This window comes from Monopterus albus, unplaced genomic scaffold (genome assembly GCF_001952655.1).
Source record: "Monopterus albus unplaced genomic scaffold, M_albus_1.0 scaffold50.1, whole genome shotgun sequence".
NCBI classification, from domain to species: Eukaryota; Metazoa; Chordata; class Actinopteri; order Synbranchiformes; family Synbranchidae; genus Monopterus; species Monopterus albus.
The window spans coordinates 2,657,698-2,681,078 of NW_018127930.1; the positions used below are offsets into that span (position 1 = coordinate 2,657,698).

At 38.4% G+C, this 23,381-nt stretch overlaps 2 protein-coding genes across 2 annotated transcripts in view; both read left to right on the forward strand.

Annotated features, from left to right (window-relative positions):
• Positions 1-8,572: 8,572 nt before the first annotated feature.
• LOC109960837 (transmembrane protein 230-like) lies at positions 8,573-14,872 on the forward strand. The gene is made up of 4 exons (XM_020601220.1): positions 8,573-8,686; positions 10,873-10,987; positions 11,092-11,214; positions 14,042-14,872. Exons 2-4 carry the CDS (start codon positions 10,886-10,888, stop codon positions 14,180-14,182), a joined length of 366 nt encoding a protein of 121 aa, XP_020456876.1. The 5' UTR covers positions 8,573-8,686; positions 10,873-10,885; the 3' UTR covers positions 14,183-14,872.
• Positions 14,873-15,638: 766 nt separating this feature from the next.
• LOC109960808 (protein turtle homolog A-like) overlaps positions 15,639-23,381 on the forward strand; it is a 50,030-nt gene continuing 42,287 nt past the window's right edge. Inside the window, exon 1 of the mRNA XM_020601174.1 lies at positions 15,639-15,910. The gene's annotated coding sequence lies outside the window, so the exon portion shown is untranslated. The remainder of the gene's footprint in view (positions 15,911-23,381) is intronic.

Below are 23,381 nucleotides of genomic sequence, written 5' to 3' on the forward strand. Positions count from 1 at the left end.
ACCCCACTATTGATAAAGTTATAGGAATTGTGTTTTATGGACTGTGAATTTCAGCTTTACAAGGGTAAAGGCTTCTTTAGAATGTTGCCACAAATTCGGAAGCATTGTCAAAAATATCACTGTATGCTGAAGAGTTAAAATTTACTGTCATTCAAATGAACCCCCAGACCAAAAGCACACAGGAGGAGGTCTATGACAGGGGCCACACAGTTCTGTTGCTCATGTAGAAAGTTGAGATTAAGGTAACGTTTTGGCTTCTAGCCAGTCAGAGCATAAGGGAAATGTGCTGCTCCTGTGGCTGAAAGGACAGTCTCGTCTCAATCCTTTGTGGTGTCTGTCTTTTATTTGTACAGTGTAGTGAGGCAGATGCTGAACATGATTGGGAGGGGTCCAGTACATTGATGATAGCTCATGGATGACAAATAGGCTATTTCCTCTCTCAGGTTATTGTTTCAAGTTGAGTTATTTATGGTTTGTGTGCAGTGCCTCAGCATCCTGACGGCAGGTGTCTGAGATGCCGGTGAAAGCAATGTTCACTTTGGGGTTTTTTCCCCACCCCTACACTTCTGTCTCAAATGCCAAGGTGAGCATTCATCTTCAAATGACAGAGATGTCTCTTAAGTCTACTGCTACTGGGAGTATTGATCTAGTGTATGGCTCTTTCTTAGCTATGGGGTTATATTGCAACTTTCAGTGTTTATCTGAGGCTGTCCTTAAATTGTCCCTAAGCTTCCCCACCGCCTTCTTGAGTGATTGTAGCAGTCTTGGTAAAAAGATTTTGTTGTTTATAATTGGTGGGATATACACTGATTGAACAAACTCTACTATTCTTCACCTCTGATCAAATTAACACCAGAGAGTCTGGCTCTGGCAGATGTGCACTCACTGTAGAGCTCATCAACATTTAGATCATTATATTCTGAGTGTTGGCTTCACTCAGCAAACTGATGTTTATCCCTGAGTTAGAGCACCTTGAACAGAAACGGTCAGATTCAGACACATCTCATGGATGACAAACAGGCCCCATCACCCCTGAGCATGGTGGGGAACAAAACTATTCTTAGACTAATATTTGATTGGTATATTGGAGATTAGTGGTCTCACTTGGTAATTTATTAAAGCCCCTGATCTGACAATGTCACTGAGTTGTAAATATTTGCTGTAACTGCTTAAGAAAGGTTGGGACATGACAAGTGCCACTAAGCATAAAAAAAAACATATGCCTGTTTTTTTACACACATCTGGCAAGTTGTTCTGTGTGTGTTCTATCTGAGAAGTATAAACAGGAAGAGACTTAAATTCTCTTTCTGGATCTGGCTGCTCATTTACATAGTTCATGAAATTCTATCAAATGTAAACTATGGGGTGTTCCTGCCCTGAAATAAGTTTTTTTTTTTGCAAAGCTTAGTGAACTCTGGCATTCAAACTGCACTTAGATTTTAGATATCAGATAGAGAAATGTTTCTTCTTCTTCCAGTTATCTCCTCCTCTCCCTCTCCTTGATCCGTGTGATAACGTAAATCGGCCTACTAACCTATGTTTTGCTGCCTGAAAAAGGAAGCTCACACTGGTTCCTATGTAATAACAGGAGGCTATGCCTTTGTTGCTTTGAAACTGATCTAAAAAATCACTTTATACTCAGTCATACTATATATGCTATACAGTATATATGACCTCTTTAAATTTAAAGGCCACGCTCCTTGGCTTGGGCAGGTATCTCATTGAGCTACTGCTGCACCACACTGCTCATGGCTTTTTCTCTTAACTGATGCTTTCTCCGTTTCTCATGGGCTTCAGGCATTAAACTGATCACATTCTAGAAAAAAAACCCCACTCTCTTCTTTCACAGCCAGGCAAATGCAAACATGCAGCTGCAGCCTCCGCTTGGCAGAGGGAACTGCATTTCATCGTTATCAGCTTCAGCTGGGTAAATGCTAAATTATTCATAGGTAGGTAAAGGCGCCTAATTGTTCATTCAGTTTGCTACCTGAATGCAGGAATGAAGCTGGCTGAACACCAGCATCATGGATGATTTTTTTTTATGAGAAAAAGAGAAATGACATTCAGAAACTACTTACATAAGTCCTTAAACTTTTAATACATTCAACTAAGTAATAATGGCTACTTCCAACTTGGCAAGTTGGGAAATTTAAAGGTAAATTAGATAAGCTGTGAGCAGATGGCTGATGATTACTTATTGGAATAATGTGGAAAGTCTTTCCAGTAAAGCACAGAATCTAGAGTATGTTTATCCTTTTACCATTTTACTGACATTTAAAGAAATAATGTTGGGATGGTATGTAAAATCAAATTTAAAGCTGAATTAATGATGTGTAAATCATCTGTGTCGTGTATTACATTGGAAACAATACAGCAGCACATTATTTGATGTGATACCTCAGCTCCCATCTATTTCTGGTTTGGGGTTGTATCAGTGTAATAATATAAACCTCACAGCCCAGAAGGCCTTTAAAAAAGATTTTATAGGCATTGTGTATCTTTGATTCTAATGAAAATGGCTTGCATATTCAGTCAGTATTGCTGCACCTGTTTTCAAACTCCAGTAGATATTTATATTTTTTAAATTCTCCTCCACAGCATGGCAATTTGTTGCCTTCTCAGTGCATTTTTAGCACATCATTTCATATTTCTGTCTTATATGGCGTTGTCAACTGTTTTGTCTAGTCATGGCACATATCACAGCATGACTGAAGCTTTTGGCTAACTGTTCTGAGGCATTTTGGTGTTTCACTTTTTCTCTGAGTCATTTGTGGAGATCTGGATTGATAGTGCAGTTACATTACTGGTTGCAGGGGTCAGGTATTTGTTTACCACACAACTCAAAAACATTGCTGAATTATGCTCTGCCTTGTTGTAAAACCTCTGCATATCACTGTACAAACTGTGGCTTACTGTATAATGTTTGGTGCAAGTAACTAATTGTTGAGCTCTAGAAACGTAAATGATCAACAATTAAAATAAAAGCAGAAACTGTGCCAACAAATCAAATGTCTCTACTTCAACAAAGGTGAATGAGTCCTGGTTAGTTTGAATCTTAATCTGTGATTTGTTACAAACTGAGAAAGTTCTGTAAGCTTGTGTTTTAGTCAGAGAATACAAGAAAACATCTACAGTATTCACCTTTTTTAAAAATTCTTTTTATACATGTCTCAGAGGAGTCTGAAAAAATAAAAACAGTGCAAACAGTGATGTAGAAAGGTTTGCACTTCCTGCACCGTTCTTGTGTATGCCCTTGGAATGTTGGGGCCATATTGTGTAATAGTAATTGTGACTTTGTTGTAATTACTGTCAAATTACTATCAAACATTTTATGATGGATAACACTTGTCATAATTACTGATAAAGTTAATTTAAAAAATCCCAGCTAATTTATACACCAGGATTTTTACACTGACACAGTGCACAAATTTGGTATTGAATAAATTGTTAAATCCATCAGAACATTGAATTATCACCCAGAAGCTTGATCTCTGATAGATGAACAAGAAAACTAACACACGTGTTTGTACAGCCTTCTTACTTAAACCACAGTTCATTGTGATGCACTTACATCCAGATCAGATGTATTCCACATTGTTTTCCTGCTATGTGCAGACACAGTCAGGTAGGCATTTCAAAGAAATGATGTCAGTGCTAATTTGTTGTGCTGGGCAGGGCTCTGCAGAGGATGCTGGAGGATGCCTGCTACCAAGGGGACTTGTTTGAAGGAAAAAGATATAATGGGTCAAATTAATTATGGAATGCACCTAGAGATGAAAAAGAAGAAATAAAATAAAATAGCAAATAGTGGCAAATATAATTTGAAATGAGCATTTTTGTTTCATTATACTGTAAAGCCTCTGGCTTTGACAGAGAACCGGGATGAATATATCAACCTTTGGTTCCAGAAGAGGAAAAAACTCCATTAGAATTGAAATGAAGAGCTCATGGCCAAACCAACTTTAGGAATGTCCTCTTGATTCTGCAAATACCGGGATTGCAACATCTATTTGAATATGCAAATGGGTAACTGGTTCTTTTAGTTGAACATGGTGACTTTGAACCATCAAATAAATCTGTTTGCCCAGGGTAAATATTGTTGACTTTATGCCTGAATTTGTGGGAAATTCAGCTTTTAGATATCATCATGCTTAAGAGATTTAATTCTAGCAATATTGGTTTATAGACTTAAGCTCCTAATTTTGACAGAAAACATTGAATTATATTTTTATTTTCAATTTTTTTTAATTAATTTATATTTCTTCAAGCAAGGAGTGTATTTGGTTTCCAACGAATTATTTGATCTTCCATTGCATTATTTACTAGTGACTGCAGCCTTATTAAACATTTTACGGTTATGTTTAGGCACTCACATCATGTGGTTTAGGAATGTCATGGAAAATCTTTTATGTCTGGGAGCTGATAAGTCTCAGAAGAACTGAAGGAAAAACAGCATCATGAAGCATCTCGGTTTCACTGCATGCCAACATAGAGAAGAGCACTAACATGCTGTGGTGCCCTTTTTTATGTTGACAAGCAATTAAACTGAGATGCTTCATGATGCTACCCTGTGTTTTTCCTTCAATTCTTCTAAGACTCAGCAACTCCCAGATATAAAAAATTCTCCAAGACAGAAACATTCACATTGTCCAGACATAATGATTCAAATTTAACCAAAAACATAATTCAAGAATTGATTACATTGCCACCATAACATAACTGGAAATACAGTTTACGATAGTAATTTTAGTAGTAATTTCCATAAGAGAGGGTTGCTACTGCCAAAGTTGGTGCGAGTTTCTGAGATAGTGCCATGATGGGAAACAAACCACTTGGCCTCATAATCCAGGCCAAAACATATACTGAACTGCCAGCTAAATCCAATGTGAGGCTGCTGTTCTGATAAAATGCTTCTTTCCCTGGTCAGGTGTGCGAAAACCTTTAACATTAGGTGCTCACAAAATACTTTGTTTTGTGTTGTTTAGCCTTGCTGGTTCAAAAATGTAGTAAATTAAATAATTTACTGTGATTAGTTTGAATTAAAACAACAACAACAAAAACACATGTTAATGATGAGCCAACTGAACAGGTACTGCTTGAGAGACTTTGATTCCTTTTCTTGTTGTTTCTGCTCGGAGCAGGTAAAAACAGATGTAGGGAATAGGTCAGGTCTTATCTATCTTTTCTGCTAGATGGGTGCTAGAAATTATGAATTATAGTCACGGTAATTTTGTAGATTCATAGTTTAAACTTAAATTTGTGGTGTAGTGTCTTAAGCATGTGCGGCATATCCTTATTGAGATGGAATATAGTATAATTTGTTAGTTTAATGATGCCTTTGGTTATTTAATATTTGGAAATTTAAATTTTTGTTCTTGTGAACTGTGTGCATGTCTCCCGCTCTCTTAGAACTTGTGAAATATGGCTGGTAGTTTGTAGTTGAGACTACCAACAAGATGAGTTGATTTTCCATTGCACTGAGCCCTGCATGTAAACATTAAAAAGAAATTAATATATAAAATGATGTATTGTATGTTTTTAAATTGTATGTGATTTAAAAACATTTTAAAAGTCTCAAATGTACAACAGCAAAAATATGACAAGCATAAACTTGGGGGTCATCCAAATGATGTGTGCAACAAGGATCCCTTTATAACCATGTAAAATGGAAAGATAAGTGCACTACATCATTCCTACATCATAATAGTTCCTGTGTTTTCTGGTAACATGATGAAACTCCTGCAAGAAAATATGAGCAGTATTAAACCATACAGTAAAACAGCCGGTACATTATAAGAGTCCCGAGGTGAACAGCATGACCTGGTGCTGGCAGAACAGCAGGAGCTGACGTTTGAATATAAAAAAACAGGATAGTACAGACCATATATTTTCCATGGTAGCAGGAACTCCTTTTTAGCAACAACCTTTCAGCACTTTCTGAAGACCGGAGACTGAAATAGGTTTTGTGTTATTAAAGTGCCATGAGATCTTAGATAGATGGCTCACTGCATGTGCACTGTGTGCCTCAAGACTTTGTTGTTCATGTTTCATATCCCTTTTATTAAATGTATCAGCATGGCTATTACATAGTGAAGAAAGTTTCGGGCTGTCAGAAATTTTTTTTTTTAAGGGACGCAGCACCAGAACTGTTTGTCAGGTGAAACTACTATAGATGTAAGAAGAGTCTTAACTTGTTTACTGTACTGGCTCTGGGACTTTAATATTACTCATAAATCTTTCAATTGCAGAAGGGTCCAGTAGATTTTTCTGATTTAACATGAAAAAAGAAAAGAATGTTGCTGAGATGTTATTCGGAGTGCATGTTGTATTTCACTCCATTAGTGATGGCTTTGATGATGCCAATGATATAAAGCTTCTTCCAGCGGTTTTTCAACATGACATGCCAAGTTCTTTTTTGCAGCATTCAAAGTAGTGCAGTCATAACTCTGCTGTCTTATTTATGAAAGTCACAAAATTTGATGCACATACTCATTTCTCCTTCAGGATGTAGTCCTGTTGTACTGAATTTGTTGATATGTGGACGTTTCATCTAGTGTCACCATCAGGTCAAAATTTTAATTTGTCTTATACTTTGGTTTAGGGTCTAAAAACCTGTGAAACTGAGATTTCCATCAGTCTCAGATATACTCTGTGTTAAGTCCTAATAGGTAAATATTAGTATGTTAGATGGTGGACACAAATAATCATTACACACACAGTAAGTAACTTTGTGAACAGGTTAGCATTATAACTCAAAGTAGCTGCTAGCATGGCAGTAAACTCTTATCTTTGTTGTATAGACTTTATAAACTATTACTTGAATTGTACCATATAGTAATGTAAGTGCACAATAAATGACTACAGCTTAAGATTTGGTAGCTGGAACTCTTACAGCAGGTCTGTGCATGCAGCTTCATGGTTTGTGAGAAAGATGTATATGTGTGAACTCTCATCCTCTTCCTATTTGATTCCTGCTCCCACTGATAGAAGAAATGCCTCCTGAAGGATGGGAGCCGATTCTATTTATACTCCGTAAAGGCTGTTAAGTTTGGCTTAGCTGTGAAGCAATCATGGGTGACATTTTTCCCAGTTGATATGATTCGACTGAAACATGCTGCATTCCTCCAAATCAGTTGGCACATAATTATAGTTCTTTCAAATCTACAGTAGATGTCTGTGTCTAAAAACAGCTAATTGACTCTTAGTTGATACAAGTTGTTGAAGCTCAAACAAGCGCTCATGATTACTTCCCAGACATATGGAGGTACATTCACCACATAATAATGAAACAGTGATATACTGGAGGCTTTATATGTCAGTAGTTTACATAAGATGATAGTTTCCTTGCAGACCAAGATTTAAACAGTTTACAAAGTTTAATCAGGCTGCAGTATATGAGTTTTCTATCACAGAACCTAATACACAGGAGTTTGTATGGAATTAAGTGGAGAGAAATTATTTCATTGCACACAATGAGTTGTCACCGAACAAAGAATAGAAATCAGGTGGCAATACTGAATATATATTCTGGACACTCACAGCAACTTCTGAATAAAAAGGCATAATAGTCTGAGCTTAAAAAAGAAAATTCCATATCAGCTACTGGTGTCATTGGCAGTCATGACAGGCAATCCATTTTGTAAAAAGCTCAAACTGGAGGATGTTTTTTTCTGGAAGCACCTTGCCATTTACTTTCCATTTACCCAGACAACTGCAGAGCTAGTCAGCAAATAGACTGGAATGTGTTTACCCAGAGGAATATGAGAGATAAAATAGAATTTATTGTGAAAGTGTTAGTGTGAATCTATAAATAAAGAAGAATGGAATGGAAATTTACCCAAAAGAAAAATCGTACAGCGTAATCCAAGGATGATGTGTGTTTTTTGAGGAGTACATGCCTGGAATTTTGAATGAAAGGTAACCTGTAGTAACCCCTAAAACCCCTCTGAGAGTTTGGATCATCCCTAATGACAAAAGCACAGCAAGGCAATACACAATTGATAGCTTCCCTTCAGAGGGAAGTAAAAAAAAAATTTAATATATATTTTACTCTTATACTACTCTAGTTATTATGTATTTTGCAAATTAATAGTTTACATGCTAAATCTGTGATCATCTTGTACAATACAAATAATTATATATTAAACTACTCAACAGTCATGGACAAGTTACTAAATGAGCCCACAGGACGAAGACCCTGGGGTCCAAAGGCTCAGGGGTATAGGGTCACAACCTCAGAATGATGCTTCTTGAAAGGCAGTCAAACAACTAAAGAGAGTGAGAAGGACCATAGAGAGAGTCAAAATTATCAATGGAAAAAAACTCACCATCAGTATAAACTACATCAACTGCATTTACCTATTAAAACGTTACTGGGGTGAAATATTGAATGAAGCTCCTTAAACTCGAGAGTAATTTATACTGTGGCAAATATACTGTGACATACATAAATAAGACTGTTGGATTAATCTTCCACCACTGAGTTTTAGCTTACTTTAAGGCTGGATACCGGAGGACAACATGGAGCCCGTGAACAGGACATGAAATAGGACCTGATGCGCATGCGTAGTGTATGTAAATAAGGAAGTTGATTTTCCATGGATGATAATTTGTAGATGTGACATTGTGGAGCAGCTGTCTACACTGGACATCAGCATTTACTGTTTTTATCATAGTTAGAGTCACGGTAAGCGGAAAGAGGAGAAATGAACGCGTATGCATTTGTACATGCCAGTATAACTTAGTTAGCTTTTTATAGCGTAACTTCTGAGAAGCTAATGCTCTTGCTAGTTAAGGTACGAATGTATATTAAACAAAACGCACAGTCCAACTTAGCAGTCCGCTCTGTAGTGGACAGCTTCATTTTCACTTGTTTGCCGGAAAAGCCTCAACTACGCAATGTTCTTAATGCGCAGAAACGACTAAGTTACTGTTAAGCTATTAGCCTTAAGTTGGTCTGTGTAGTGATTTTTGTGCGGAGGATTAATTTAGGAACCTAAAGCGCTACTAACTTACTCCCGGGTGGATACAAAGCTCAATTCTTTTAATGCTACTTTTATTTTTATTGTTTATGGTAAACAATATGAGACGAAACTTTAATACATGTTACAGTTTCATGTGGTTAAAAAGTATAAATCAGTATCTTAAGTACATGTAGGCTACTGTCGCAACGCAATATGCTCATGCACTGTACATTACTTATAAAAACTAGGCTAACGTCACTACGGTACATTTAAATGTTAAGGTATCAAACACTTGCCATATACTGTACAAAACCTTATAGTGTTTGAAATCTATTAAGAAAACCAGAGTAGCAAGGATTTTGAAAAAAAAAAGTCCAAATTGCAGTATAAACCCATTTCCCAAGAAATGTATTCAAAATTTGCATGACCAGTCTCCTCAGGGATAGATACAGCCCTGAAAATAACCCGAATAAAAATATTTAATACGTGTGTCCATTTACAAAGCAGGTAAAATGTGCATTTTAGAAGTTGCAGATAAGGGAGCAGTGCTGCAAAATGAAAGTTATCCCAAGAATCCTATGGAATATTTGCACAATAGGTTCTGTCCCTGTCTAAAACCAGTACTAGTGAATACTGCCACATAGCTGAAGTTTCAATTTTCATTCAAAGCTGCATATGTTTGTGTCCCCCCCGCCCAAAAAATGGTCTTGCAAACACTTTCTTATATTTTTACAAAATCCACAACCTTGTCCTGTTGCAGTTAAGTGTAGTGGTACAACAACTATATCCTGGAGCTTGGCGGCAAGTTGCGGTGACAGCTGCCAGCAAAAATAACAATGTTTCTGAAAGCTTCTCCATTCTCTGTCCAAGCAGGAGCAACAGTATTTGTTTGTTGATTTAGTTTCCCGTGGCGGGGCGGGGAGGTTCAAATGCAAGGATGCACAGAGCCAGAATCTCCCAACATAAGCAAAACTTTGGCCTCAAGGAAGATTAGATCGTATGTGTAGTCACACTCCTCCAAGTCCCTCTGATCATTGTTGTGGTGTTTTTCTTGTTTCCATTTCTGTTAATGTGTGGATGCTGCATGCAGTGAAGCAGTGATAATGTGTGAAAATGTTTGACTAAATGGACTTTATTAACGCTGACTGGTTTGTGTGGAATAGACACAAGAAATATTAATTAGTCATAATGAGAAGCAGTTGCCATCATGGCTTGAAAAGAAGGGGTAGATTAGGCTAATATTAGTTGTTGTCAACAGAAGCATCATTTGAGATGATTTTATCCCCGCTGTGCTCTTGAAGGGTGGGAAAAAAATGTCTCCATTCAGCCTCAGCTGTAGGCGGACTTTGCAAAAAATCAAGCTCAAAAGTTCCCCAAACCACTCAGTGTGCTGCAAACTTTTCATTTCACTAATAAAAACCTTGAACAGAGAGAATTTGCGACCTTGCCTTAATTTCTGCAGTGAAAATGAATCTTGTATGAGATACTGGTTGAAATTGTTGTTGATTAAATGTTCGAGCAGAAGTGGCAGTGGAAATGAGAAGAAGGGATGTGTGTCTTGTGCTCACTAACTTCTCAGTCTACTTAAAGTTTTCACTTTCATCGACTTTCAGAAGGTGTGCTGTCAATTTTTTTTTTTAAAACTGATATTTGCTCAAAGCAGGGTTGTAGGAAGTATGTTGTTAGATGATATATTTACTCTATCATGAGATACTGTATTTTGACTGTTTATACCCTGGTATAACTTTAAACATATGGGCCAGTAATGTCTAGAAATGATATATGGTCATATTAAACCGATGAGTAGCAAACATTATTTTGATAAGGAGTACAGTTGAGAAACAAGATTGGGCCAGTGAAGCTGCAATATCTTGGATGGTTACCACACGGCGTCTCTCTGTCCAACCAGCTCCTATACCATAATGAAGGCAGCTAGAGGCAACATGTTGGGTGCTGCAATATCCAACAACAACGTCAAGTACTCCCAGCTGGCTACTGATGATGATGGTTACATAGACTTACAGGTAAGACAGTTTTTCTCTGGTAATGCTACAAACCTAATATTGTTTCATAGTGGCATTAAAAACTGAATGCCTTGTATTTTGTCCAACATCTGATCACTTTCCAGTTCAAGAAAAGCCCGCCAAAGGTCCCATATAAGGCAATTACACTAGCAGTATTCCTGTTTCTGATTGGCTCCTTGCTGATAATCTTCGGAGCCCTTCTTCTGGCAGGAACCATACAGGTTGAGGTGAGTTTGGTCAGTTAATGTACAAAACTTTATTCAAATGGGAAACTGCTTGGGTTTATGGTACTGTATATGGCTATAACGTATCCACAGCCTATACACTGAAATAGGCTCTATGTTTATTGGCTAAAGGCTCAAAGTTAAGCATGTCACTTTCTCCCATGATGTTTGGGTACCTTAAAACTGACAGGCTACCCCTGTCAGGCCTGTTCTCAGAATAGAACTCTCCTGAAAATCCATTTGTGACAAAAATGTTTCTGTCTGAGCTGTCTGCTTCTTGTCTGTTCTCAGTGTAATTCCTGTGTGGGAGATATTTTTTCTGTGTATGTTGCTCATATATTGAAACTAGAGAAACCTTATATTTCTTTTTCTATGTCATGTGGACAAAATGTGTCTCCAAGCGCGCCTCATTAATGAAGTTGTCAGCTTATCTTGGCTGCATCTTGATGCTAAAGGAACAGTTTGAAAATCTTTGCTTTCTTGGTAAGTGATGAGAAAACAGATACCACTGTTCTCTCTCTTTGCATCTCTTGGTTATCTTAGCCAAGCATATAGGGTAGAAACAGGAGGAAGCAAATAGTCTGGCTCTGTTACAAAGTCTGCCTACCAGCACCTCTGAAGCTAGCTAATATGTTAGTTCTTATTTGGTTAACCTGCACCAGTGTTGTAGTACTTGAGTCCAGGACTCGGTCTCGAGTCCAGATTTTCAGGACTCATAACTTGACATGGACTTGAGCACTGATGACTCGGACTTGGATTTAGACTCAAGCATTGATTGCATTCAGACTCTGAAGCTGGAGACGAGGACTCAACTCAGATCATTCTTTGGTGACTCGTACTTGACTCGAACACTGGGGACTCGAGACTCTGCTCGGACTCAGTTTAGTGACTCGACTGTAGCACTGGCTTGTATAAAAACTGCAGTGTGCCAGCCTGGCCAGGCTCAGTAGCTAGGTGCATTTTGTTACTGATGCTCTGTTGACTCCGACTGGGTATTTTTGATAGTAGTGCCAATTGAATACCTGAGTACCTAACTTTGATGAATATGAACATATCTTGCACATGCACTTGGCTAACCGCAGGATGAATAAAAACATGACTCATCAGACCAGGCCACCTTCTTCCATTGCTCTGTGTAGGCACTTTTGGCGGTGGACAGGGGTCAGTGTGAGCATTCTTACTGCTGTTACACAGGCCCTTATACAGTGAGCTGCTATGCACTAGATTCTGACACCTGTCTATCATGGGCAGCATTAGGTTTTTCAGCAATTTGTACTACAGTAGCTCCTCTCTGGAATCCAACTAGATGGGCTAGCCTTCCCTCCAACACATCAACTTCAAGAACTGGCTGTTCACTTGCTGCCTAATATATCCCACACTTGGCAGGTGTCACTGTAACGAAAAAATCAGTGTTACTCACTTGACCTGCCACAGGTTTCAGTGCTGTGGCTGATCAGTCTACATCTGATGTCAGCTATTGGTTCTTGGTATTTTTTGATACTCGGTGCTACAAAAACATTTGTGGTTCTGACACAGATTTAGAGACTTCCAAAATTTCAAGTCTAGTGGTGATTAAAATACTCATGCTGCAGTTAATCTTGTATTTAAACAGCTGTAATTGAACCCTTATGTTGACATTTTATTACCCTGCTGCCAGTTTTTCTGCTGCACTCTTGCTTTTCCTGGCCCATAATAGTTTGATTGCATTTCATAACTAATGATTTGTATATGTTTTACCTTGGAGTGCCTACTTTGGTAGATCTCCTGCTGTGGCTTGAGCTTCCAGAAATCATGACTCTGTGTGGGAGATAACAGAATCTGCACATATTATATTTGTAACTATCAGTAGGAGGTTAATATGAATGTTTTTCCCAGTTTGCAGAATGTATTTGCAGAAAATCTGACCTGACATTAAGGCAGCATCAGAGCATTTGAGCCGTTTACTTGCCAATTAGCCCACACGAGTTGAAGTAGCTTGTCTAATACCACAAATTACACAAGAGTTAAGCAATGGATATTGGGGGAATGGAATGCAGACAGGTTGCATCAAGTTGTGGGAGTTTTGGGTTGGAAGAGAGGGAACTTTTTTTTTTTATACTTGTGTATACCTGTGTATATTGGGCAGCAGTGTTTTTGGTGAACTGGAGTGACAGTCAAGGTCAGTGAACACAACAGTCAGCTGCTGCAGTGGCAAATAAAAGGAAAATGGAAGTCAATGTTGAAAAAATTGTACTACTTTATTCAGGTATTTTAATCTGAGGAATCAAGGGCCAGTCCTCCAAAATTGCAAAATGAAGTTCATTCTTCATTTTTCACCCTGGAAACGGTGCAACCTAAGAACAGTGTTAGCATTTACTGCCTGTGTCCAAAGCTTTCATCTGCAGAACCTCAACAAGATGATAGGCGGTGGAATGGCTCATGCAGCAGTGCATTTCTCAACAGTAACTCAGTGCACAAGCCTGCCATCTAGTGGTGAATTTAAGCATCACTTCAATGTTGATGGTGCTTCCTAGTAGTCCGCTGCCTTGTATGAAATGACTAATAATTTACGTGAAAACCAGTTCTTGGACAGATGAGGCCATCATGTCTGCATACCTCCTGCACATGCTGCTCATTCAGAGGATGTTTATGATATGCGGGGAGGCAATGTGCAGATAGATATGTCATCCCCAGCTGAATATGTCAAGGACTCTGTGATGCTTCCTCCAGCATCTCAATTCCAAGTACAGTATTCCTAATTATGTTTGAGTGCACATGGTGAAAGGGCATAATCTGACACACAACAGAAGTCATCTTGTAGCATCTCATCATTTCTGTCCTTTGTTTCCAGTATCCAGACCGCACCATTCCTGTCATCATCATAGGAATACTTGTATTCCTTCCTGGATTTTACCATTTGAGAATTGCATACTACGCTGCCAAAGGTTACCGGGGTTACTCCTATGATGACATCCCAGATTTTGGTGACTGAGCCAAATGACAGCAACTGACTAACAGAGAATACCCCCCTTTTGCCACACTGTAGCTTGAGACTGTGGCCCACTGTTTACTTTGAGTTTCTGACTGCACTGTATGTATGTAGCAGCAAAGGCAACATTTTATTACCATTGTACAGTGGAGACCTGTGTTTATCCACAGGTATACCATGCACAGGGTTTTAACTATTTTGCTTAGTTTTATAATTATGTCTTGTTACTTCTCTGCTCTGAGCTGTATTATCCGCCACCCCAAAGTTTGACTGACCTTACAACTTTATTGACAAACATGTAATGAGTATGCTCACCGCTCATTCAAAACATGCTAACAAACCTTGGACGAGCAGTGAAACATTCTACACAGATGCCTTCAACTTAGTACTGCTAGAAAGTTTGCTTATTGCACAGTTGCACAGCTGTATCATTGTATAAATAGATATGTATTTGCCATAAGAAAATACAATATGAAAAACTCAGGAGGCTGTATTTCTCCCGAGAGATTATATTTGGAGTACTATCCAGAGATTGATTAATTGATCAAAGTAGGGTGTATATTTTTGAATGTAATGTATTACTTCCTATATGAAGGGTTGCTATTTGTGCATATTCTATTGATTTTGAACATCATAAGAAGCATGTACCCTTGCTTGAGATATATAAAAAAGTTAAAAAAATAAAAAATAAAACCAGATATATCAAAACTAGGAACTGTTTTCTCAATAAAGAATTGTTTTAATTGTAAGTGGGGAAAAACAAAGAGAATATAAATGGAAACATGTTAAAAACAAATACAAGAATATAAACTACTGTACATCCCTTCAGTTTCTGTAATATTGTTTCAAATGAAAAATATACAAAGAAGGTAAAGCAGCAGATCTATTTATGTATGATGGTTTTTACAACTTTATGACAAGAGGAAATTTTTTACAATATTGTCCACAAAACTAGAAAGTGAAGGTTTAGTTAATAGATTTCAGGAAGAAACAACAATTAATAAAATCACAATACAAAAAACAAATGAAAAACATTGTCAGTACAAAGTCAGAGAAAGAGTAAGTTGTCTTAATTGAAATTTTTTAATACTTTGAAAGAGTGACAGTTATAAATATACTTAAAGGCCACTTTTTAACAAAGCAATTTGTTGTAGTTTATTAATGTATGTTAATTTGACTTATATAGGTCCAAGTGTAACTTTTCCCCCATGTTTGGCCACCAACATCAAGTAAAGGACACCCTCTTGTGGTTACCACTAAGCTGGGTGCCATTAGGGGATTAAGGGCAAAAAAACAAAATATCTTTTCCATTCTCTGCCTGCACAAACATTTATTTCAAATGCATTGGCTTAAACATTAAAGGCTTCAAGCAGTGTGGCAGGTAACTTTAGTCTGATGTGGTTGGAACCTTTTGAACCCAACGGTGAAACCGCAGCAGCACAGAAGGGGGAGGGAGGGACGGAGAGGGGAGCAGCCAAGTGCGTCGCTGCCTCGCGGTCACCTGTACGTGAAACTGACACCTGTTGCCATCGGGTTTGAAAAAGACAACGCTCGTATTTCAGGTAGTTTGCAGCGCCACAAAGGAACAGGCCTTTTCGTTTTTTCCAGACAGTGACTTGCTTTCCACACGGAGCAAACTGAGGCACAAATTGGACTAAAATAAAAACCACGTACGAGGGATGTGTTTTTAATAAGGAAATCTACCAGCAACCAGCAGTACCCGTGCTACAGGTAGGACAAGGGGGAAACCCCAGCATTTCTTAAAAGTGTTTCTGACGTCCAGCGGTTAAGGGTGTGAATTACTCCTCTGACCTAATACTGGGGAAAATTACCTCAATCCTGTGTCATGAGAACTGTCATGCAGTAAAACGCCGGTAATGGAGTCTGTATGGGAGCTTTTCCATTGTAACACGAAATGTGAAACTGACAGAACGTTTGTGGAGTTTAAAGCCAACTCTCCAGATGACTGTGTTTAAGACGCCTGTTTGCCCCCCAATCATTTGTTGTTTTAATAAGGTTTTGGTGGTGTGTGTGTGTGACTATCTTAATGACAACCAATCACGTTATTTGAACTTTATAAACTATGATTAAAAAAGGGGATAGGGTGTATAAGGAAAACTGAAAATGTAACATAACATTTCCTATCAGTTAAAATAATATACTGGGCTGTAGAAATGTGTAGTGGTTCAGAGAGGAGCAGTCTGATCTGATACAATCTCTCATTCCTAATTTAGTACATTTAACAAGGAGCTAAATGTTATTTAATATATGGATACATGTAGGCCCATAATCTTTCATTACCATAGTGCAATAAGTAGAGGGCAGCCATAATATAAAATTTTGCTCATTTTGTATTGAGACTAGTCTATTCCACTCTGACAAGGTTCATTTAATGATTACAAATTCTATTAGAGTGTGCTGAGATGCCAAATGGGTGTTGTTTCCCATAATGTAATAGTTTCTATAAAGTTTACATCATCAGGGGCTGCTCAGTGGAAATTAATTTAATGTATATTTTTGGAGAGGGATGAGCACTTGTCTGACATCACCTGAATTATACAGCAGATGCAGTAAACACTTGACATCTGATACTTAAAGCAGAGCGATGTAGATGCAAATTATTACCAGCAAGACCCTATTAAGACCATACAATGGTTTTGCATGCTTCATCCTGGTGCATCCAGATAGGTTTCAAAGACATAGTTTGTGAGAGTCATTTGGAAATTTTACACTGAATCACCACTCAACAATGTAACACTTCCACAAATTAAAGTAGACATTCTAATGTCTGTAATGAATTATCTATGCTCAGAAAGGCTCTGTAACATTGTAATAACATAAATGGAAACCAACAACCTCCAAAAAATGCAATAAAAACTGACAGTAAACCACACTGGTATTGTCCTTTTAAGCCCCTGAGAATGGGTTCAAATTAAAGGTTTTTTTAAATGACTTGCATTTTTTTTTATTGTTTTTTAAAATAGTATTCAGTAATTCCTTGGATCTTTACAGGAGTTAACACTTTGATCACCCATAAGAAAATAGCCAGCAGCACAACTTAACCAAATAAATGAACTATACTTGAACATTTTATTAATAGATAGTCACCACCAGGTAAGCAATATTTAAAGTGCCCATGGCATGGTCATTTTGCTCATTTCCAGCCATTTAATGTTTAATCTTGGGTACCTCTAGATTAGTTTGGCACCCTCATAACTCCAAATAGTGTAATTGTTTCAGAATCAGAGGTCCAGAAAGCCTCTTCCTTAAAACGAGAAGATAGTTCGTGAATGCGCACAACTCCTGTTGCCGGTGTTGTGTTGCAAGTGGACGGCACAATGAAATGCGAAGGCATTATTTATTTTGAATTTCTCCTCCATAGATAGGTCAACAGCGGTATATCTACTGATAAAAAGAGATGTGTAACACTCTAAACAAAGCAGGTAGTTGAGAAATATTTTATTCATATACTGTTTTAACTGGCATAATGCAGACATAGTGACTAGTCCAGCCTTACAACAATTCTCTCTACAAAAACAAGGCATTAACAGACATGTAACGTGTTTGTTTGTTTTTTTTCTCCAACTTGAAAAAAAAAAGTTGGAAACATCACTCCCTTTCAAGTAGCTCCAAGGTCAGTAAATCCAACCGATGGTCGCTGCGTCTTCCCCCACACGGCCACATACAGTCCCAAAGTAGTGAAACTAATTCCAACACATAGTGTAGCACCTACAGTAACATCATGGGTTGTTAAACTGTTAGCAGCAGACACACTGGCCTCAAGCAGTCAGAACAAACAGGTACTGTACTCCGGAGGAATCCAGCATTGATGAGCTGATCACTAACAGCAGTGGGGGTCTTCGCAGGCCGTCTGCTTTGTAGGTTAGACCCGGGTCAGGTAAAACAGCGAGTCCCTGTACAGGAACATTCCCGGACATGCGGTAACCTCAGGCTCTGTTTTTTTCTCCACATCCTTTGGTCACAGTGCAGCAGTAGGAGGTAAAATGTTTCTACAAAACCGGGCATAGTCGAAAAATTTTGCTTTTACAATGGCACTGTGGATGTCCTTTTTTTTTTTTTTAAACATAAGCTTTATTGAAAATACACATAACAAGGAAGGCAGTATAACATTTTGCCAATATGGTGGGGGCACTGGTGGATGTCAGGCAAGCTGACATGAACGTGCAATGGCCTGGATTTATGCACATTCAAGGAAATCCTTAAACTATCACGTAATACTTTATTTAGTTAGGAAAAAAAAGTCTTGTGAGGGAGACACAATGGAAACTCATCAGCTGGAAACATAAATTAAGCCAATCACGCTGAGTCATCACAACATGGATGTACCATACTCGCCTACAATGTCTCCCCACAATCCCTCACCCTGCTGACTAATGCAACCCCTGGCAGAGGGATCAGTCTGAATGCTCACCTACTGTCAACATAGCCCTGCCCACTTCAATCAGTGAGAAGAACATAAAAAAACTTCTAACCCTGGCAAAAAGTGAGTTCATGTAGGACCCCTTCACTCATAATAACAAGGTGACTGAGAAAATGGGATTTCAAGGTGTTTGCGGTATAGAATTATTTGCGCTTTACTAAAAGACTAACTTACATGCATAACAGTGGGCATTTTTGCACAGCCAAGATTGTCTCCTGTCTTTAAATTCCACATCTTTGACTCGGGATGTGAATCTGATGAGTTTATACTTGACTTGATAAAATCAACATTGACTCAATGTTTGATCTGGAATGACTTGATATACTCCCAAGCCCAAAAATTACATTATAAACAGTCCTGGCAACAGATAAACAGGCGAGAGCTACAGGGAGAGGCACACAGGCAACAAAAAATTGAACTGGCATTAAATCTAGTAAAGTGTTTATAGTTTGAAACACAAAGTTTAGGACTTGTAACTTGTTAGATCAAATCAACAAAAAGATTGTGGCTTTCATTTGGATACACCTGACTGCTCTGATTTATAGGAAGGATACCTACTGTAATGTTTGTACTCTGAGTGTAGAGGCTCAACACCCTCACAGTGGAAACCTTTTTATTTCCACTTTTTTTCCTTTTTGCTTTTCAATCTGTCCTATTTTCTCTTAAGTGCACATCAAATTGAGCCGTGTAGAGGGTTCCTATTGTGATGGAAGCTTTGTGTCAGAATTTGCAAATGGGTTTTTGTAAGCCATATGCAAGCCATGAAAAAATAAAATGTACACTTAGAAGGGGGAGGCAAAATAATCTAAGCACCTTGTGGAGAAGAACTTAAACTCTGAGGTAGCTTAGTCACAATAAAAATTACTAATGCATAGGTGAGTTAGAACAGGCTGAATTTCAAAGAACAGCATTTTTCACCTGTCACACTTGTCTGGCAATTTGAGATTTCAAAGCGCATCATCTGACAGAGCTCTAAAGAGCTGGTATATATATAAAAAAAAAACTACAGAAAAATATTTAGTACACGAAGACGAACTGGGAGTCTGCAAAATATGAAACCACTTGGGAAGGAGGAATTGTCTTAAACTAAAATTATCTGGATATGGTGGAAATATAAATAAGAGCTTTAGGAGGTCAGAGCTATACAGTAAGCCCTTTAGGGTCTAGTTCACGTCAAGTCTCAAGACTTAATTGGTACATTTTAAGTCAGTGTCAAGTCTGTCAGGTCTCTGAACACTTAAAATTTTAAAATATTTCTTGTCAAAGTTGTGTCAATAGGACATTTTTCCTTAACTAGTGGAGACCTAGCTCTTTAACTGCAAAGCTCTAATGCTTAAATATTCAAGCTGTTGGACTGTACATAGCTTGAATGTCACTGTCACACTTATTTTTTAATGGTTCTGAGAGCTGACAGGTCAAATGCTGAGACTTTTGTCCTGGTGTTCTTGAGTTCAAGTCAGAAGTCAAGCCTTTAGAGAGCTAAAAGCAAAGTAAATCAAGTCTCATATTAGTCAGGGCCCAGACACTGTCAGTCGATCCGTTCGATGGCAGGTACAGATACTCCTGTTCTCCTCAGGATCAGTTGTAATAACGTCTGCCACAGTGCCATCATCAGGTCAAAAGTTTATTTTGTCATACCTTGATTTGTAATTAAATACCCACTAAACTTGTGACACTCACATCGGTCTCATATGCACTTGTGTTTAGTCCTAACTGCTGACACTAAACTAAGATGGTGAGCATGGGGGAGGCAACAGTGCGGTGAGTAGAGCAGTCGTCTCCCAACCGGAAGGTTGAGGGTTTGAATCTTGGTGCCTGCAGTCCACATGTTGAAGTGTCCTTGGGCAAGACACCCAAGCCCTCTGTTGCCCCCGATGGTTAGAGCAATCGGTTGAGTTGGCGCAGCAGATGGCTGCCATCAGTTCTGTACCGGAAACAGATTCCTTGTGTGTGACATACTTGGCCAATAAAGGTGATTATCCTTATCCTTATGGTAATCATTAAACCTTCTTATCACTGTTGTGAGCAGGTTAGCATCCTGGTGTCAGCATTTAGCTGTACTGAAGTACAGCCTCACTGAGCTGCTAGCATGGCCTTGTTGTGACTTACAGCCCAAATACATTGTACACTGTATGTCACACTGTGTTGGGTGCATACTGGGTGAATCGAAACACTAAGATGTTATTAGAAAAAAAGGAAAGTGCATCCAAACACACAAAGCCTACTCTCATATTCAGAAAATTCAGTAAAAATTAAATGCAACATATTTTAAAACTTAAAAAGGTGCTTACAATATATCCACATTTGTGTCTTTGGGTAATTAACAATGTCATGTTGGCATGTGTATCCTGTTTTATTTCGTGCCATATTGGTTGGATTACAGCAGCAGTCATACTGGGACATGTTTCACACAGACTAAGTTTAGTAGCCAAAGCTCTATATCAGTCGGTGGATGCGTCTCATGCTGCGATCTTGGACCGCTGCTTTGGACTGATGAGAGAAAATTTTAGTCAGTTTTGTTGTTGGGTAGCCCGAAATGTCACAATATAGGGCCCTTTAAGACTGACTTGAGTGCACGTTTTGGTGGAACTGGAGTGTGGTTTTCCTCCATCAAACCCAGCTGCTGTGTCCACTGCATCCCTACATGTGGTAGAATAGGTTTGTCTCAATTCTGTAGTTATGCGGAAAGTTCATGTTTTAAGGGCCATTATAGTACTGCTTGCCATTAGGGTTTTGTTAGTTCAGTGTTAAGAATGCACGTTTATTTTGTCTATTGTTTTAAGTCACAGCACTTTACGAATTTGACTTTCACTGTGTTCAGAGGTTAATTTCTATTTTAGTTGCTGGCAGAAACAAACAGCCTTGAACCAGGCCAATCCACTAGTGATCCCTTGTGTCATGTTTCTATGGACCATGGCCAAATGAATTCCAAAGAAATGGAATTTGATCAGAAAACAAATGCGTAGGAGCTCCCTTATCTTTTAGTTTCGAGTGTGATGGGGTAAGAGGAGCCCGCGCTGCTGATAAATCTGTTGCTGTGCCTTGGTCACAATTAATCTGCTGGTCCCCATTCCTCTCCCTATGTAGACTGAAATGGCAACAACAGAAAATTTCAACAACACGCCTGTCACTGACATTTCTATTTTTGTCAGCTGATAAATCTGCATGAGACAGGGTGCTTTCTTTTGTGAGCTACTGGCTCATTTATCATAGCTTTAAACATTTTCCACAGTGCTGCTGCTGTGCTTATGTTTATTCATGTTTTCAGTGTCAGAGGGAAAATGTCTAGAGACCATCTCTGTTACCATGGCTGAGTATTTCACCTGCACAGGCTGCTTCATTTAGCAGTTCTCTGAGTTTTTGGTTCAGATTTAATGGCAGAAAATGTCCTGCAGCTTAACAAGACTTTTGCCTCTCATCTGTCTCCGTGTCTCCTTGCTATTTGCCACTTTTCCCCCGTTCTCACACAAGATAGATAAATACAGTGTGTGTATATGCCTCACTTTTTCACCAGGCATACAAGTCTTATCTTACCAAGTCTTATCTTGTCAGAGCAATAAAACTATAAACAGCATTTTTATTCGTCTGTAGTTGCCTGTATTTGGATGCCAAATGCAGAGCAGGAATAATTTGATATATTTCTTTAATCAGAGATATGATGGATGTCATTACAGTGTACTCAGTCTCTATCATCTCCATTCTTTTGAGTTAACAAGAAGCAGTCGATGAAGAACAAGCAGAAAATGCTGAGCATCTGTTCATTATGTGCCAAGCAGAAGAGATGTCACTGCTCAGTCATGGCAACAGGCAGTCTTAATTTGTGTGTGTGTATATGTGCATACTGTTCTTTCATCCTCACCCACTGTGTAAAGATGAGAAGCAACAGAATCATAATGCTGAAACTTTACCTTGGCTGGCCCGGCTTAGTTGGAGCATTAGGCATCAGTGTCTAATTCAAAGGTAATAAGTTTAGGGTAAACTTTGTGCTGTGCTGCTTTGCATAAAGTCAGGCGGGTGAAGGGCAGGGGACAAACGCCTGATGATGTTCTAGTATAGTGCGATCAGCAGACATGCCACAAATTGAAGATTGTTTTTGACTTTTTTTTTTGATTCTGTGGAAAATTTGTGTGTGCTGTTCTGTTTGCTGAAGCATGGGAGTGCGTCCAAACAAGCACAGCAGCTGTTGACAGCCTGTGTAATTGTTTTTCAACAGTTTAGACTTTGCCCTAGCCATAAAAAGACAAAACCCATAAAAGTCTAACAGTTAGATATGGCTTGTGCTGATGCTGGGACAAGGGCGTGTTCACTGCCCGTATTCAGGACACACAGAGATCGCTGAAGATGACCTCATTAGTTCAGTCATCCAAATCTGTTATAATCAACCTTATAATCTCATTATAATTTACAGTATAATGAGCTGTTTTCTCATATGTTCTTTACAAAATAAAATCTGTAGACAGTATGCACTAGGAACTTCTCAAAGCTACTATTTAAATTTATAGCTACTGTAATATGTAGTTTATCTTAATAAACTGTATAGTTAACTTTTAACTACCATTACAAAATTCATTTTAAGACCCCTCAAGGTGCCCCAAATTCAAACCTACTTTTTGGTTGCACACTTTTTTTAAACCAGTATTTAACCAGGGGAATCCCACTGAGGTTAAAAATGGTAGCACTGGCCAAGACGGCAGACAGCTTTTGCTGACATATAGTAGTGGAAAGTAAGTCAGTAGGGTATACTGACTAAATCAGAATCAG

Coding starts and splice junctions, on each gene's coding strand:
- LOC109960837 (XM_020601220.1), top strand. CDS start 10,886: ATGAAGGCAGCTAGAGGCAACATGTTGGGTGCTGCAATATCCAACAAC. Junction 10,988..11,091: donor ATGGTTACATAGACTTACAG/GTAAGACAGTTT, acceptor ATCACTTTCCAG/TTCAAGAAAAGCCCGCCAAA. Junction 11,215..14,041: donor CAGGAACCATACAGGTTGAG/GTGAGTTTGGTC, acceptor CTTTGTTTCCAG/TATCCAGACCGCACCATTCC.